The sequence below is a fragment of the Akebia trifoliata genome, chromosome 6, assembly GCF_017979445.1.
Source record: "Akebia trifoliata isolate Shusen 1 chromosome 6, ASM1797944v1, whole genome shotgun sequence".
NCBI lineage: Eukaryota > Viridiplantae > Streptophyta > Magnoliopsida > Ranunculales > Lardizabalaceae > Akebia > Akebia trifoliata.
Genome location: NC_141380.1, coordinates 1,818,443 through 1,836,816, shown reverse-complemented (window position 1 = coordinate 1,836,816; position 18,374 = coordinate 1,818,443). Strand labels below are relative to the sequence as shown.

The window sequence follows — 18,374 nt, the reverse complement described above, 5'->3', positions numbered from 1 at the left end:
ACCTTATTAAACAACTATTATTTGCCCACACGGCAAGAAAATCATGGCCCGCCCCTAGTGGTGGTGGTATTATTTGTGAGTTGATTTTGGAGGGAAATGGACTTAAAAAAGTAAGATTTCAATTTGTTCTCATTTTTTACTTCACTTATTTTTCTTTAAGAGTTCTTAATGACAATTTGACAATCATAATATAAATAATACAAAATCTGGTATCTTGAAAGCTCTCTGAAGTATAATGTAAACGGTTCGAAACATCTATCTATACGAGAGAGTTCAATTCCAATTGGAATGAACATATACAATTCAGAAGCACTACAACAAACACTTTAATTTTAATATAATATTTTTGGAATCAAATTTAAGAGACATTTCTTACCAGGAATTAAACCTGCATGATAAGTTCTTTTCATGAAGGTATCACTAAAAGCAACTTTTCACTTAATTTTGTATTAAATTTTTTTTATATATTATTTTTTTGATGATGGAGATGTCCGAACTCACTTCCGACTAAGGGGACTAAAATAGGCGAGGCCAGAGCCAAGGCATATGGGTCCCTCCCTCTGGCACATGCAACAACGCACATCACACGCACCTGGTAAGTGAGGGTGCACCCTCACGGGTGGCCCTAAGGAAATACTACTTATACTTAGTATCGAACTCACAACCTATGGACTCTCATTGCTTCTCGGATCTAAAATTTTCATTGGGTAACTCCCTCAGGGTTGAAATTTTGTATTATTAATAATCCATTTCTACAAGTTTCAAGTATGTTTTAATGATTAAGAGTATTGGTGATTTGATCGCGCTGGAGGCACAAGTGATGGACTTTGGATGATCAGATGGTCCAGGACGTACGATTGTAGAGAGAAATTCAAATTCCTAAAGATTAGCACTTACTTTTTATTATTCAATAAATTTATCCCAAAGATACATCTTGAGAATCCATAGGTGTATTCTCCCATATTAATGCAAATTTTGAGACAACGTGCAATTTCAAACATACTCGATCTCTATTGTATCATAAAAGAAGATTTATCGAAAACTTAAAAAAGAAATACGTGGTTTGTTAATATGTGCTATAAGGGCACATGTTAAGATGCATTAAATACATCTTGAAATTTTTTTCCTACCAAAAATGCAATCAAAAAATATTTTATTAGCAAAAATATCCTCAAAGAGTTGTGCTGGAGTGACCTCAAGCTGGATTCTCATATTGCACTTCTTAACATGAAAGTGGATAGGAACCATAGATGCTTTTTCACTCATATCTTGATGAAAAGTATCAATGATTCTCATACATTTTCACGTCAAGATCTGCAATATGAGGTCACTTAATCATCATTCATCCTCAAATGCTTATTTCCATATTGGGTTAGTGCTAGACTGACTCAAGATTGACCTCAATTCACATTTTGTTGACATGTAGGTGCGTACAAAACCATAGATACTTTTCACTTGTATCTGGATGAAAAGCATCTATGGTTCCATGGGAGTGATACACCCGCATCTCAGTAAAGTTAGGTGACTCTAGCATTATTCTTCCAATATTTCACAGTTGGCAATATTCTGACCCAAAAAATTTCACTTGATTGACGTGCTAAATGCACAGAACCATAAATCTTTTTCTTTGGGATACACACGGAAAAGATCTACCATTCTATGCACTCGTCACATTTCATTTCAAAATTTTCGAGTTAGATTATCATCAGTCTTTATTTAATGCACCTTAATCTGTGTACACCTTAACAAAACTCGAAAAAACAAACAAACAAACAAACAAACAAGCAAAAGCCTGCGTTGGACACTGAGCTGACCTGGCAGTGCACCCAAAATCATACATATTTCCTCGAGATACAAGGCAGAAAATCAAATGATTCTCTATTCACTGCCAGGTCAGCTAAGTGTTGTACCCAGTGTCCAACGCAGGTAATAAAGCATTTAAAAAAAAAATACATTCGATTTCATGGAGGTGCATATTTGGACATTCGATGATGATCTGACAGTTCAGGACAACTGCATCAATCATGAATCTTCGATCTAAAATTCATTAATTTGGTGGTACCATCTCTTTCGGCACCTCAAAATGGGGGTCCCCCCCAACTCTTAATTACAAAAATAGTGGGTCCCACCTGACTGAGCCATCTGGGTTTAATGTAGTACTGATAATGAAACGTAGAAACGAAAGCTTTGTATTTGAGCCCCAACTGCCCCTCCTCCGTCTTCATCCACAGAAAGCAAAACATGTCTACTTTGGATCTCTCGTCCTTTCCTCCTCTCTTTCGCCAACCCAACCCCAACACCAACACCAACCCTGTAAATATGATTATTGACTCGAACGATTCTCACCAACCGAGTCTTGACTCAGACATCATCCCTATTATAGACTTCCAGCACCTAAACCCAGACAAACTCGGTGAAGTCTGTAGGGATTGGGGCATATTTCGTTTGGTCAACCATGGAATCCCTATAAACCTTTGGAACCAACTTGAAGAACAATCAAGAAAGATGTTTAGTCTTCCTTTTGAAACCAAACAGACCCAATTCACAGACCCTATAGCCTATTTCTGGGGTACCCCTGCCCTTACAACTAAGGGTGTTGCCATCACTAAAAGTGCCCAGAACATCAATTGGGTTGAAGGATTCAATGTTCCTCTAGGACTGAGTGGTGGTCAACAATCTCTCCACTTTCATAGGGAAGCAGATTCCATGTTGGATTCTTTCAGGTATTTTTTTAAATATTAATTTGTCTTTTATTAGTTGAGATCATTCCACCAATCAAGTGGTCATGATTTGATGGATTTTTTTTTCTTATTTTCGTTCTAATTTGGAATGATGATTGCTGAGGAATTCGAGTTTGAAAATTTCTACGGAGGAATTTACTGAACCGACAAAAATTTTGACGTGACCTTCTATAATGTTTTGTCTCATTTTTTTTTTCTTTTCGGACTCACCTACAAATGATGTTAAATAATTGAGTTATTTACATTAGAATGATTATTTATAAATATGGGAAATGTTCGGCACCAAACATTTTGGCAAAACATTTTTCAAAACATGGGTTAGAAGTTTTGGAATGGGCTGATTTTTGGTGAGGATGATCTTACTTCTAACCCCATCAAAAATTATTTACAAAAAATGGACGATCTACGATTTTTCATGTAAGACAAAAATGGTTGGTTAAAATGTTAGCCAAAATGTTTGGTGATGAACGGGACCCTATAAATATATGTAGAGGGCAGCGTCCTTTTGACAAAATCCTATTCAACATTCTAGATAAAATTTTATCTTATATGACTAAAAAGTTTCAAAATATAATGATTTTTTGTGAGGATGATCTCTATAGTCAGTAGATCATCCTCACAAAAAATCAGTCAATTCTAAAACTTCTAACCCCATGAAAAGTGATTACAAACTAACGGTAAAAATTGACGGTTCACGATTCTTCATCTTATAATTTATGGTTAGAAATTTTAGAATTTACTGATTTTTTGTGATGATGATTTTCTCATTATAAAGGTTATCCTTACAAAAAATCAGTCAATTCTAAAAATTTTAACTCATATAAGACAAAATGCTTTGTCTAGAATGTTGGTTAGGATTCTGTCAAAAGAACGCTACCCATATATATATACATATAAGTACATAAAATGTTGCATATTCGGATACTAGCACTTTTGTGTTGACCTTAAAAAGTAAATTTTCAATATAATTTTTTTAATTGAATTTTTTTTTTAAAAATGTTGAAGTAACATTAAAATGTATATCAATCGTACAATTTGATATGATGGTGCACATCGTATCGATGAAAAGCATCTATGGTTATGTGTACACCACAACATCAGGATCGATGTACATTTTTATGTTACTTCAGCATGACTCATTTTTTTAAGAGAATTACTATTGACAATCCAACTTTTTCTTATTATACCCCAATTAAAAATAAAAAAAATATGTGCATTGTTGGGAATAAGTAAAAATTAGAGTGCTGATAGAATCTCTCTCTCTCTCGCTTTGATTTTTTTCTTTTCTTCTAAATTTCTAAATTTTAGATTTAGGATTTTATATGAACCTAATCATAATTGTAAACTATTGTTGAAATTGTTTGAAGGAGTGTTGTAATGTTGAGATTATAATTTTAGGTAAACCTTGGTAATGTTTGACGAGTGTGTTTTAATCTTTAATTGGGTGTGACAAATACTTTAAAAAAATTGGAGTGTAAAAGGTAAAAGTTTGGGTGTCACTAATAGCTCTCTTTTTTCTAGGGTAAATTACACTTTAGCACTTTCACCCCTCGTGGTTTCGCATAATTTTGTGTCCATCCCCTTAATATTTTAATAATTGCAATTACCCCCTCTCTTTTTTTAAGGGTAAATTACACTTTAGCACTTTCACCCCTTGTGATTTAGCATAATTCTGTGTCAACCCCTTAATGTTTTAACAATTACAATTACCCGCCTCCCTTTTAGTTATGTAAGGCACTCACTTAGCCCCCAACTACTTGTTGTCAAACAGTTAAAAAATGATTTTTTTTACATTTTATAAAGATCAATTTACCCTTTTCAAAAATAACTATTTTATAAAAAAATATTCGTGTGAAAAACGGTTCACACGTAAGAGTGAATACTAGGGACATTTTTATTGTTTTAAAATTTGACTCTCTTTTTATAAAAAAAAATATATATATATATATATATATATATATATATATATATAAATGAGAAGGTAAAACAGTAAAAATAACATCTGAATTCTATAAAGAAGAACCGCTTAGTTAACTGGTAAGACCTTGTGGAGGTTGTTCCCAAGGTCTTAAGTTCAAACCCCTTGAAGTCTTTCTTATACAAAATGTTATAACTGTTAACCACTAACCCCATCAAGCAAAATAAATAATTAAATCTGAATTCTATGAAAGGGGAGGGTAAGTGCAATTATCAAAATCTCAGGGGGTCAACATGAAATTATGTCAAATTATAAGGGGTCTAAGTGTAATTTACCCTTCTTTTTTTTTTAAATGTCACTAAGATTTTTCTCTTAAATAACCCTCTCTATTTTTTTTTACCCCCTGTTACTTAACCTAAATAGTAAAAAAAAAGCAACTAAATATCTTCCAACCTAAAGAATATTTAAAATATTAAAATATTAAAATATCCTTTTATTTGATAAGGTAGTTTTTAGCTAAAGATTAATAGGAAATCTAGTGGCTATTATCTAACATCTAATAGTAAACATTTCTTGAAACACTCACAGAAACTTACAAATATATGAAGTGGATAGAAGAATCTCATAACCTAGGAGTCCCATGAAAATTTGGTGTGAGGGCCGCAAATACGAATATTTTGAATTTTGGGAGAATTGATTTCAGATTGGGAAATTACGATTATATAATATAAGACCATAATTATTCTCAAAAATAGAAATAAATAAAATGAAATCATCACCATTAGAAGAAAAAAAAAATGCAACAGTGATTTTATCACTTTTTTTTTTTTTTTAAACTAAGGTATTCAGACTTCTTAGAGCACCTAACTAATCATCGAGGCATACGCAAGACCTCCGTTTCCTAAGGTGTGGTCTTGGCCATTTTTATTTTTTAACTTATCGTGGGTATCCCCACCTTTTGGGTGAGACTAGTCCCATAGTCACACGTAGTGCCCTCTCAGAAAGTCTTATGTGCAATTGGTTGAGTCGAGGGTCAATCGAGCCTGGAGGGTGACCCCAAGCAATTCATTGCTTCGTGGGGTTTCAAACACTAGACCTATCCTTCCTAAGGAGCTTGTCAAGGCTCGGCTTGCCACTAGGCCAGCCCATGGGTGGTCTTGGCCCTCTCACCAAGCCTTTGGGGTATTGTTTTGCCACTTTGAAGTAAATGAAGTGGCAAATTTGTTGCATTTGAAAAGTAGTGATTTCATTGTTTTTGAAAAAAATTGTATCATTAGCTTTTGAGAAGTAATGAATTCACCGATTTTGAAAAACAGTGATTTTACCGCTTTTCAAAGTAGCGTATTTGTCTCTTTATGATTGAAAAAAAAAAAAAAAATTTAGTCAATTTGACACTAAAGAAGGTAACAAAAGTATTGTTTTTTTATTAAAGCGAGTAGCGAAAACATTGTTGGGTTACTTTTTCTCCACTGTATTTTAAAACACTAAGCATTCTTAAAAAATATTTGACGCTTAAAAAAAATGAGATCATGTAAAATTCATCGTAGAAGACTAAATCCTTAAAACAATAAGTACGCCTCTTACCATTATAAATTGTCAAACTGTTGAGCAATAAACATTGGAATTCTCAAATAATGGTAAAAGAGTCACTTGTAGAATATTAAACTTTATATACAAGGGAAATTTTAATTTTCTACATTTTAATTTACAAAATATATTAATTCATTGTCCTCCAAAAATTAGGGGGCATTTGGCGGAAAAAACCTATACTAAGGTTCACATAGCTAAGAGTCTGATCTAAATTAAACTTAGTTTAGTGGACTTAGGAATCATTAAAAATCACATTTTTAGTACGATAAAAGACACTTTTTACATTGTTGTAAAAAAAAACATATATGTACTCTGTTTATCTAGTTTTATTTCTACAAAACACTATATTGCTGTTTTCTCAACTTTACCTTATTTTACATGAATCTTTTTGAATAATAAAATCGAATTATACTTGGATCAACTTTCCCTTTACTACCACTTCAGTTATAGGTAGATACCCTAAAGGGTTGACTCAACGGTAATTTCGGACCAATGAGCAGTCAATGCTTGTAGGTCATGAGTTCAATACTTAATATGAGCATTAATTCCTCAAAGGCCACTTGTGAGGATGCACCTTCACTTACCTGGTGTGTGTGATGTGTAGACGTTGCATGTATCCCGAGACTAGTCCTTGGACAAGACCATGGTATATGGACTGGGTAAGGGCTCAATCTGCTGTCCACAGATAATCGATTATCAAAAAAAAAAAAAAAGTAGAATTATTAGATAGAAAAAAAAATTAATCTTAGTTGGTTTGCCCTGTCAAATCTCCCAGTAAGAATAAACGTAATTAATGGAAGACAAGTTAAACCGGGCCCAAATTTCACTCTTCAACTAATGGTTTGATACTGGGATGATTTTTATTCTTGGCCTATCTTCCATTTTCTCCCCCCAAAGAACTCTGAATAATGTTTTCTTGTTTTTTTTTTTGATAACCGGGTATCCCTGTAGACATCGAACGGGACGGGTATCTAGGCTTTGGCCAGTCCATGGACCATGGTCTTCTCCAATGATTAGTCTCGGGGCATGTGCAACACCCGCAAATGACACACGCTAGGCAAGTGAGGGTGCACCTTTGGGGGTGGCCCTTGAGGAATTAAGGCTCATACTGGGTATCAAACTTACGACCCATGGGCATTAATGGCTTATTGGTCCGAAATTGCCATTGAACCAATCCCTCGGGGTTTGAATAATGTTTTCTTGTTATTTAATTATAACACGGCCTTTTCATGTTTATAAGATGTCTGTTAGAGGAGTATGGGCGACACATGGCTCGACTCGTTAGGAGTCTTTTTGAAGTTCTTCTGATCAACCTCGGATTGGATTCATCATTTTCCGTGCCATACATGTCAGAATCCACAGGGATGTTACGAGTCTACCGATATCCACATTGCCTCCAGGCCAACCAAATATACGGCATGCATGCACACACAGATAGCGCGGTCCTTGCCATATTGAACCAAGATGTGGTGGGTGGCTTGCAAGTCCACAAAGACGATAAATGGTTTGACGTAAAACCAGTCCCTGACACGCTTGTTGTCAACCTTGGTGACATGATGCAGGTGTGTGTGTCATTAAAGAAAAATGAAAATTACACTTATACTCACAATAGTGCACATTTCGTAATTGCTATACAAGTACATCCCAATAGTTACTAAGGAATTTGATTTGTTGCTTAATGGGGGTTTGTGTTGGTTTTTGTTGAAAAGTGTAGGCTATGAGCAATGATGAATACAAGAGTGTGAAACACAGGGTGAAGGTGAACCGATGTGAGGAGAGAATCTCAATTGGCTACTTTGTGTTTCCTGAGGACCATAGTGTGATTCAAAGCTCAAAATACAAGCCATTTACTTACGAGGAGTTCCGAGCCCAAGTACAAGAAGACATAAAGACAACTGGTTTCAAGGTTGGGCTCGATCGATTTAGGCTTAGTAAGGAGTAAGACCGAGAAATAAATTCCATCAAAGAATAATGGAATGTGTTGTTTGATCTTTAAACCATTTTTTTTTAAATTATAGAAGATGCCAATGGCAATAAAATTGCTTTCTTACAACTTAAGAAGACAAAATTGGACACAGAAAATAAATGGTTTATACTTCAGAGATTTCTACGACCCTTAATACATGAAAGCACATTAACATATAAAAAATAAATAAAAAACGTATCAGTGCACCAGCCGGGAATCGAACCCGGGTCTGTACCGTGGCAGGGTACTATTCTACCACTAGACCACTGGTGCTTGATATGTTATTGGTAGATAAGTAATTATAAATTTATTCAACAATAGAATTAGTCTCAAAATGAGAGTGAAGATCATTCTTAGAGAATAATCCTAGGAAATCTGTATTTTTCTTCCCATCTCATTTGTAGTAGTAGTAGCAAAGCACTCTAATTTCAGGGTGGTGTATTAATAAACCAAAAAAATTCTATAATTAGTTACCTAAAGGCTAAAACACTTCTTATAAGTAATTATTACTTTTATCTAGTAACAAACCTCTTTAAAAATTCTATTAGCCATAAAAATAAATTACAAATAACACACTAACATAAGGAACAGGTGCACTACCACTAGCCTATATGTATTATTTTCTAAATTATTTGGTTTGACTTTTCATCATGGTGACCTTGAAATGGGCCCATTAGATCAACAAACAAGTTCATGAGACATTAGGCACAATCATCATCATCATCATTAAAGTATTATCCCAAAAATTTTGGATCAGTTGATTTGATCATATTCCCCTATGCAATTATGTCAAAAGTCATGTCTTTTGATCATCGACTAAATAAAACGAAAGATCAAGATCAATATTAGAAGTAGAGAAGAAGAGGGATTGGTGGGATTTACATCATTAAAAACAACTCAAAGAATATGACCCATGCGTCGTGCCCTTCATAATTGGTTGGGTATTTAAAATAATTCAATTTCGATTAAAAACAAGTTAGGGTCATCATGCCTATCAGGTTCATTGATTTTGAATTATGTTTTGCCATTTTTTTTTTCTTTACTACCTTCTCAAACTTTGTTTAATATGACTGATCAAACTTCTAGTATTAATTACCAATGAAAAGTGTGGATCCTGTACAACTGGAGATAGTTGCAACCAGACTCCCTACCACTTTGTGTGTGACACGTCACACTTTTTTACAGGCCCATGACCTACTTCATGGTTCGACACCAAAAACAAGCCCAATTGCTTTTCATTATGGGCTTTTATGATCATGGGGCAAGATTTGAAGCCCCTGATGTAAAAAAATCATGATCCCAAGGAGGTAATGCATTACATATCGTGGATCCCACATAACGGGCCATTTTTACCAACTATATGTTCTGCGTTTTTTTTTCCCCTTAATTGCGAAGCAAGTGAGATTAGTGGTTAGTAATTTGTAAGTGAAGGAGGGTTTTGAACCCAAGTTGTGGTATCAATCGCAGACTTTAACCAACTTAGCAAACTGACACCTTGGTACATGTTTTGGAATGTATACTTGTAAATGAGGCTCATTTCCATTATTGTGTACTTTAAGAATTCCACCTATAACGTCTTTGGCCCAACAAGAATTAGCCCCCTTGGCGGACCCAACTTGAAATATTTCAGCTCCCTAATCAGGACCTCATGATCGCTTATGGCACGTGTTGACCTTTTAGCCTTGCTTTTTAAGGCCGAAGCAAGGGGGACCAGAGCTTATTGGGCTAAAGATCTAAGTATGGGTTGCTCTTTCTGGGGACCCGGAGCTTGATGGGCCTAGTTTGTGTGTGTGACTGTGTGTGTGTGTCTGTGTGAGAGAGAGAGAGAGAGCATTTGCATTTTTCTATGGTGGGATGGGTGGCCTTTCCCACCAAAAAGGAGCACAACTTGTGTATTAACCAGTAATAAACAGTGGTTGATTCATAATATACATTTTTTCTTCTATGGGGAGCCCAAGATGTAAGCATTCTAACTTCCCTCACCTATCTACATGGCTTTAACTTCACTCTTACTCCAAAACCCACCCACAACATAACCAAAGACAACCATTATCACACCTCATCATTATGTTGCACCACCACCCCATGTACTCTTCTTAATTACTCTATTTCCAATAGTGAGCTCCTTGACCTCTCTCCACCACCCCATGCACTCTTCTAATTACTCTATATCCAATTGTTAGCTCCTTGACCTCTCTCTCTCTCTCTCTCTCCCTCTTCCTTCCTAAAGCTTATACCACCTTCTTGTCCATTGACACCATGAAACCTTCACGGGGGAAACTACCCCTGTCAATCGTTGCCATTGTTTTATGCATCTTAGCCTTCTTTGGTGTCTTATACACTGAGGAAACGGGCTCTCTCTCTTCCGCTTCCGTTCTCAAGCTCAAATCTTGTTCTAAACAAGATGCCATCAACAATTCTCGTGAGACACGAAATGGTAACTCACTTATCTTTCTTCTCTTGTCTGAACCTCTACTATTTGATTGTTTTAGATTTTACTATATAGTCTAGGAGAGAGCATAATGGGTACATGAAAAAATTATTGTACAACGAAAGTAGTAGTAGAATTGGAGTTTGTCACTCGAAAGTTCATAAACATGTAATGGTCCAAAAACACGTAAAATTTAACAAGAATTTTGGCCTTACGATACATTAGTTTCTTCAAGAAAATATAAATTTTGCATAAAGTACAATAACAATTTGTGAACTTGCTAACAGTGAACTATTATACTCTTCTTGCTCTGTAGAGGAGAGAAATAGTAAAGATCAAGATGATGAAAAAGATCTTGATGATACCGATGCAGAAGATAAGGTTAAGTTTGATCCAAACAAGTGCAATGTTGTTAAAGGTAAGTGGGTATTCAACAGTTCAGCTAAGCCTTTGTACTCAGACCGCACTTGCCCGTATCTCGATAAGCAAGTCTCTTGCGTGAAGAATGGTAGGCCCGATTCTGATTACCGTCATTGGGAATGGCAACCAGATGACTGCATCTTCCCCAGGTTTCCATGTTATTTGTATGAAAAATATAAATGCATTAGAGCTATATATATACTTGAAATGTTACGCTTAATGTAACTTTAAAAAAAAAACTTTCAGGTTTGATCCAGCAGTTGCCCTCGAAAAATTGAGAGGAAAGAGACTAATGTTTGTAGGGGACTCGTTGCAGAGAGGTCAATGGCAATCGTTTGTTTGTTTAGTCGAATCTATTATACCAGAAGAACAGAAGTCCTTGCGGCGTGGACGTTCTCTCTCTGTCTTCAAAGCCAAGGTACTAAGTGCCCAACTTGAAACTCGAATAATCTAAGGTTGCATCAAGTATGGTATATTAAGATAGTGTTTCTTCCATCAACCTATATAGGAGTACAATGCGACTATCGAGTTTTACTGGGCTCCTTTTCTTGTTGAGTCAAATTCAGATCTTCACATCATAGCAGATCCAAAACAGAGAATACTTAGAGTTGACTCAGTATCAAAGCACGCCAAGCATTGGGTAGGATTGGATATCCTTGTGTTCAACACCTATGTTTGGTGGATGAGTGGGTTGAAGATCAAATCACTGTAAGTCCCTAACACTAAAGCCAAATGAGACTAATTCATATTCAACACTTCTTGCAAAGTTCATGTAAAAAGGGATAATTGTCTGAGTGATTGAGCACAGATGGGGTTCATTTGCTAATGGGGAAGAAGGTTTCGAGGAGTTGGATGCACCAATTGCTTACAGGATCGGTCTGAAAACATGGGCCAATTGGGTCGATTCCAATATAGATCCTAACAAGACCCGGGTCTTCTTCACTACAATTTCCCCCACACACATGAGGTCCGTTTCATTTTTCCGAAGTCAGCATTAGGCCATCAAGTAATTTAAGAGCGGGTTGGAAAGATCTGTAAACATCAACTAATGATAATCTCTCTTTTTTCAGAAGCGCGGATTGGCACAATAAGAAGGGAATCCGATGCTACAATGAAACGCGACCTGTTCTAGAGAAGGGGTATTGGGGGACTGGCTCTGATAAAAGGATAATGGACGTGGTGAATGGTGTTGTAGAGAGAATGAAGGTCCCTGTGTCTTTCATCAACATTACACAAATGTCGGAGCATCGAATCGATGGTCACACCTCAGTTTACACAGAAACCCAAGGGAAGGAATTAACAGATGAACAAAAAGCAGACCCACAACACTATGCAGACTGCATACATTGGTGTTTACCGGGTGTGCCTGATACATGGAATCAATTGTTTTATGCTTACTTGTAACCAAGAAGTAAAAAAAAAAAAAAAAATACACAAAGCAAACCTCTGTGTTGGGAATCTGAAATATATCAATTACACAGATTTTTAATCCCACAAAGCAGCTAAAATTTATACTATAGCTTCTACATACAAATACTTATATAATGTGTTCCCTCAGAAGATATCTCTTACCTTTAAATCGTGACGCTTGGAGTGCCGACTTCTACCATTCTTGGTAGGTTATTAATGATTTTAGCTGAAACCTTCCCATTAACAACAGGAGAAGATACTTGTGGTTCATAAGCTGAAGCATGGACACCCAATGCAGCCCTCCCCGAAGGGTCGAGATTATTCGACCAAGCCGAGTCCCACTTAACAGCCTTGGCCGTGCTGCAAGCCACACTTGCACCACCCGGGACTGTTAGTTTTGCAGAGTTCTGCAAAGTAAATAATAGAAAATCAGCAATTCTACAATAATCTTTCTTATTGTACGAAATTTGTTATTATTTGATTCGGTCACCTGAGGGAAGAACCTTTCAAAGATCATTCTGTAGTAGTAGGCTTCTTTAGTCAATGGTGTATTGTGCGGGAAAACATGTTTGGCACTAAGCATCATTTTATCCGTCACCTTGAACGAAAAGAAAACCAATTAAACAAATAGATAGAATAGAAATAAGCATCATTTTATCTCTTACTTGAATAGAAATATGGAGGAAGAGAGTACATGTTCTGAAGCATGTGCTTTGAGCCCATCAATCCAACCATATCCAACACCATCACTAAATTGCTCTTTCTGCCTATAGAGAACATGCTGCGAAGCAACGACAAACCATATAAGCTAGTAATCGATTTGATGTTATCGAAAGAAATGAGATGTAAGAAGGTTGACAATTATGCTTGACCTTTGGAAGGTAAGGATTTTCCTCATCATCGAAAGCCCTTCTGAGAATCCACTTCTCCATGCGCCTCTGATCCGATTTGATCTGATACAAATCAAAGACACTAAAATTAAAGCAAACCCAATTGATGAATTATGAAACCATAAACAGAGATCTATAGAAATCTCAACACACCATCTTCCACTCGGGATCAATATCCATTGCAACATTAATGAATTCTTTGTCTAAGAAAGGAACACGAGCTTCCAAACCCCACGCAGAGGTTGACTTATTAGCTCTCAAGCAATCATACTGATGGAGGGCCTTTATCTGTAAATTTGGAAGAAGAAAAAATCATTTTTATTTGCCATTTCTCCTTATATTTTTACTCTATAATAACAAATATTTTTAATTTGTACCTTGTGACATGTCTCGCGATGGAACTCTTCTTTGTTGGGTGCCTTGTGAAAATACAAGTACCCACCAAATATCTCATCAGAACCTTCGCCCGAGATCACCATCTTCACTCCTAGTGACTTTATCTTACGAGACATAAGAAACATTGGAGTGCTCGCCCTGATTGTAGTAATGTCATATGTTTCGATATGGTAGATAACATCTTCGATGGCATCGATACCATCCTGCCATACACCAAGAACACACACCATTAAATTTATTGGCTGTTTTGTATACAAAGTGAACTAAAGGATACACCTTTTCGCTTCGATACCTCAACAGTGAAGTGGAACTCATGGTGAATGGTACCCAAATAATCTGCAACCTCTCGTGCGGCCTTCAAATCGGGTGAGCCCTGAAAAACACAAAGAAGACTACATAGTGAGATACTGACACTAACACGAATGGTTAAAATAGTGTCCTATAGGGAACTTTTAAACTGAGTAAGGGACTAACCAGGAGGCCAACACAGAAGGAATGGAGTTGTGCTCCCCATTGCTTTGCAGCCTTTGTGCCCACCAAGTGACGAGCTGTGATGGAGGCAACTAATGAAGAATCAAGCCCCCCAGAGAGAAGAACTCCAAAAGGTACATCAGTCATTAGCCTCTTAATTACAGCCTGCGAAGATTTGAATCAATCAATATGTGGTTGATACTATAAATTATTTGGAACTAACTAATGGGTGTGAAATGAATTCTCAATTTGAGGCCATCGATAGAATTCTTTAATCTTTTCAAGTATTCTAGTACAAATTAATACCAAACCACTAATCTTACGCTTTCGAAAACACGTCTCAGTACCAATGGATCATATGGAGTTGATGGAACGGCCTCGGAGAACCAAGGTGGATTATACCATCTATGGAAACCACCTTGTTTACTCGAGTACAAGTGGCCGGGAGGAAAGCATTCAAAATGTTCACAATCATCATTTAGTCCCTTCATTTCGGACGAAATCCAAATTGATCCTAAAGAGAAACAGGGGAGATTAGTTGAACAAAAAGGATATTTGACATTGTAATATAAAATTATCTACTAAACTTAAAAGATTAATGAGATTTACCATCAAGACCCCAACCGATATAGAGGGAGGTGATCCCAATGGCATCTCGAGCAACAATGAAGCTGTTGTCACAAGTGTCCAACAATACAAATGAGAACATCCCATCCAACATGTTGATGAACTCTTCCCCGTACTCCTCATACTATTAACACAAGATCAAAAGACGTTAATTGGTTCTATTAGTTATAAAAGAGGTACAAATCCAAAATTCAAAAAACCCATCCACTAATTTAATTCTAAAAATGGGACAAACAAACAATAATAACGAAGCCTTATTACAAAGATTTAAGGTTAGCCAAACGAATCATGTTCCTCCATCCCACTTTATTTAGAGCAAAATCTTTTGTTACTAAAAGTGAGTTTATATCTGCTTTTACTATCTTCATCCACGTTCTTTAAGGACTTTCAACTTGAATAATTCTCCTAATTGGGGCCGTAATCAATATTTATCCAACATGCCCAAGTCATTATAGTAAATTTTTCTTAGTTTATATGCCATCTCTATATTTAACAAATTATCTTCTTCAAGGCCAGAACACTAAATTATTTTAATTATTAGACCAAGAAGGCTCACCAAATGAGCAATAACTTCACAATCACTTTCTGTTCTGAATCGGTGATTCGCTAAACGCTTCCTAAGTTCTTTGTGATTGTAAATCTCTCCATTCACCTGTTCAACACATAATCATCCTCATTTTTTCTTTTCTTTTTTTTCAACTTTTCCACAGAATTACTAATAAAATAAAATTAAAAAAATTGATCATCCTACAGTTACAACGATGGTCTTGTCTTCGTTATAAAGAGGTTGATCACCGGAAGCAGGATCGATTACTGCTAGCCGTTGATGAGATAAAAAGCAATCCCCATGTTGGTAGAGCCCACTCCAATCAGGTCCACGGTGCTTCAATCTGCCATTAAAAGATAAGCAATATATATATATATATATATATGGATCAGGATCCGTGTACACATATATCTACTCATATATTTACAACATGTTTTGCCCTATGTGGGCTAAAAGTTTTGTATTTAGCTTATTTTTAGTGAGGAGATGATCTCACCAAAAATCAACTCAATCCAAAACTTTCAACCTCGTTAAAAGTGATTTATAAAAAAGTCCACGATTCTTCGAATCATAAATATGGGGTTAGAAGATTTAAAATTAGCTGATTTTTGGTGAGATGACGAAAAATCAGCTGAATCCGAAACTTTTAGCACATATAAGTACATGTGTAGATATAACTGACATGACTAACACTTTCTTTTAAATTCTTAAGCTCAATCTTAAAGAATAATAATTTTGATGAATAGTTGTTTTGGTCATTTGATCTAACGGTCCACAGTCCTGGAGACGAATATAAACATGGGCCCAAATACTACCATGGTGTTTATGAAAATACAACGATGGTATGATTTGATACTACCTCGTTACAATAATAGTATCTGTAAGTCCTCATCCACCATCAGATTGGATCTGATGGTGATGGACTTGATGACCATTTTATAAAGCAATGGAGAGAGAGAGAGAGAGATTGCCTTCTTGAAAGCTGAAGCACTCGAACACGTTTGGCTTGGGAATAATCAGAGCAACCAAGAACTGCTAGTATTCCACACATTGTGAATCTCTCTCTCTCTCTCTGTAACAAACAATGAGATGCTATGCCACTATTTATAACAAACCGCACGAGTGAAAAATGGGATCTGTAGAAGACTTTAAATTAAAATAAAAAACAAAAAAATATTAACCTCGCGGGGACGTACACCGCATCCCGCCACGACTTCATTTGACACGTGTCTTACATGCACTGTTTCTTCAGTCTATACTTATCAGTCTGTATTAAATTAATAAGTCATGATAAAATGACGCATTAGATCATCGTACGCGGATGACGTGGCAGTATACAGAACGGCAAATGTTTTTCCCTGATAAATGAGGATAAAGATCTACGGTTCTGTGCATTTCCCCCCAAAATATAACCCCAGATTTGTTATTTTTATTTTTTATGACTAAAAACAAATCCTACAATATAAATTTTAAGCAAATTTCTTGATGGAAAATGGATAAGTTTACTCACTGTAACGACAATTTTTGGGGACGTCAGTTAAAAAATGTCAAAACCAACATTATTATGGTGAAGATCACAACATAACTTTAAATATGAAAATTAAGATATTAAATATTTTTATTTTGAAATGTGTAGAAAAGTTAATCTCAACTTTTCTCTTGTTCAAAATATTGCTTCAACATGTGATTTTAAAACTTGTTACTGAATAATTTGTGAAGTAGCATGGTAGTTGATGAAAAACCACCACATTTCACTAATATAATAATGTTTCATGGATCAGGATCATTCATTGGGGACCCATAGACGTTCATAGAGATCCAATCCATCACCAATTAATAAATAAAAGATAAGTCAACAATCTTATCCAAATCAAACTAATATGGATGAGATGATGATATTGTAATGAGATGCACTTTTAAAAACAAGGGAAGAAATAGAAATAACGAAAAGAAAGAGCATGTATTTGTTGCAATGTAGGGTTTAAAATGAGTTTGTTTATTCGAAATCCGAGTGATTTAAATTCAAATTTAACAAATTTGATTTCTTCAAGTATATCATGATTATTATTATTTTTTGATAATGAAAGATATCTGGGTCAGCTTGCACACATCTTGACTAGTCCCTACGCCTTGCACCAGGCTATGGCTGATGTCTACTTGGTCCAAGTTAATCTGTGGCCACTACAAGAATATAATTGGTGGGATTCGAACTTGAGACCAACTAGGGAGCAAACCTAATGATATCCAAGAGTCAAATACGAGTAAACATGGGTTGGATATGAGTAGATATCCCTTGACCAAAGTCAAATATGAATCCATTCCTAGAATTAAATGATGATTTTACTTTATAAATTTTATTTTCAGGGTATTTTTTTTCAACTAGTAAGTGTTGGGCACAGTGACCAAGGTCTCATGGTTCGAAATTACCCGATCCAAATCAATTAATTCAGTTGAGTTGGATTCAAATATGAATTTGATAAAAGTAAAATGATACAAATATTTCCAATTCTTGATCAAACTAAAAAATCCAAAGTTGTTTCAAAGTAGGCAGCTCCTAACTTTATGAATGGTGTGATATTATTTTTACATACATCTATATATATATATATATATATATATATATATATATATATATATATATATATATATTCCCAAAGAATTATATCATGTCTTTGTTAAAATAAAAAAATAAAAAAAATACAAAACTAACTTTTCCGGAGCATCTTTCTTGCACGAGGAACACATTGATTGACCTTTTAATTTACTTGTAAAATTTTGAATATTAAGATGCTTGTACACAGGTGCAATGGGGATCCACATCACAAGTTCATTACCATTTCCAACGAGTTTTTTTTTTTTTTTTTAATAATCAATTATTTTCAATTTCAATAAAAATATTTTATTTTATAATTGTTTATTATTGAATTATAAATAAAACAGTCGAATTTCTTGCTTGTTTATTAAACC

The 18,374-nt window shown here is 35.4% G+C and overlaps 3 protein-coding genes and 1 non-coding gene across 6 annotated transcripts; 2 read left to right on the top strand and 2 right to left on the bottom strand.

Annotated features, from left to right (window-relative positions):
• Window positions 1-2,187: 2,187 nt before the first annotated feature.
• LOC147399498 (2-oxoglutarate (2OG) and Fe(II)-dependent oxygenase superfamily protein) lies at window positions 2,188-8,321 on the top strand. Its single transcript, XM_086444873.1, has 3 exons — window positions 2,188-2,723; window positions 7,490-7,811; window positions 7,964-8,321. The coding sequence occupies exons 1-3, from the start codon at window positions 2,242-2,244 to the stop codon at window positions 8,189-8,191; spliced, it is 1,032 nt and encodes a 343-aa protein (XP_086300999.1). The 5' UTR covers window positions 2,188-2,241; the 3' UTR covers window positions 8,192-8,321.
• Window positions 8,322-8,417: 96 nt separating this feature from the next.
• On the bottom strand, window positions 8,418-8,488 carry TRNAG-GCC (transfer RNA glycine (anticodon GCC)). The gene has a single exon. It is a non-coding gene; the product is annotated as a tRNA-Gly (tRNA).
• Window positions 8,489-10,264: 1,776 nt separating this feature from the next.
• On the top strand, window positions 10,265-12,555 carry TBL3 (trichome birefringence-like protein (DUF828)). Its single transcript, XM_086444872.1, has 6 exons — window positions 10,265-10,652; window positions 10,963-11,215; window positions 11,313-11,484; window positions 11,575-11,774; window positions 11,875-12,033; window positions 12,137-12,555. Exons 1-6 carry the CDS (start codon window positions 10,475-10,477, stop codon window positions 12,468-12,470), a joined length of 1,296 nt encoding a protein of 431 aa, XP_086300998.1. The 5' UTR covers window positions 10,265-10,474; the 3' UTR covers window positions 12,471-12,555.
• LOC147399495 (asparagine synthetase [glutamine-hydrolyzing]-like) lies at window positions 10,819-16,535 on the bottom strand. 3 transcript variants are annotated; one of them, XM_086444871.1, is made up of 14 exons: window positions 16,379-16,535; window positions 15,612-15,750; window positions 15,417-15,512; window positions 14,843-14,984; window positions 14,557-14,747; window positions 14,237-14,398; window positions 14,055-14,135; window positions 13,744-13,965; window positions 13,520-13,654; window positions 13,349-13,429; window positions 13,171-13,257; window positions 12,967-13,074; window positions 12,639-12,883; window positions 10,819-11,206 (listed from the first exon to the last, which is right to left on the bottom strand). In XM_086444871.1, exons 1-13 carry the CDS (start codon window positions 16,456-16,458, stop codon window positions 12,641-12,643), a joined length of 1,767 nt encoding a protein of 588 aa, XP_086300997.1. In that variant the 5' UTR covers window positions 16,459-16,535; the 3' UTR covers window positions 10,819-11,206; window positions 12,639-12,640. The 3 variants fall into 3 exon arrangements, with proteins under 3 accessions (XP_086300997.1, XP_086300996.1, XP_086300995.1); XM_086444870.1 differs by having other exon boundaries at window positions 10,819-11,200; XM_086444869.1 differs by lacking the exon at window positions 10,819-11,206 and having other exon boundaries at window positions 12,497-12,883.
• Between the last annotated feature and the right edge of the window lie 1,839 nt (window positions 16,536-18,374).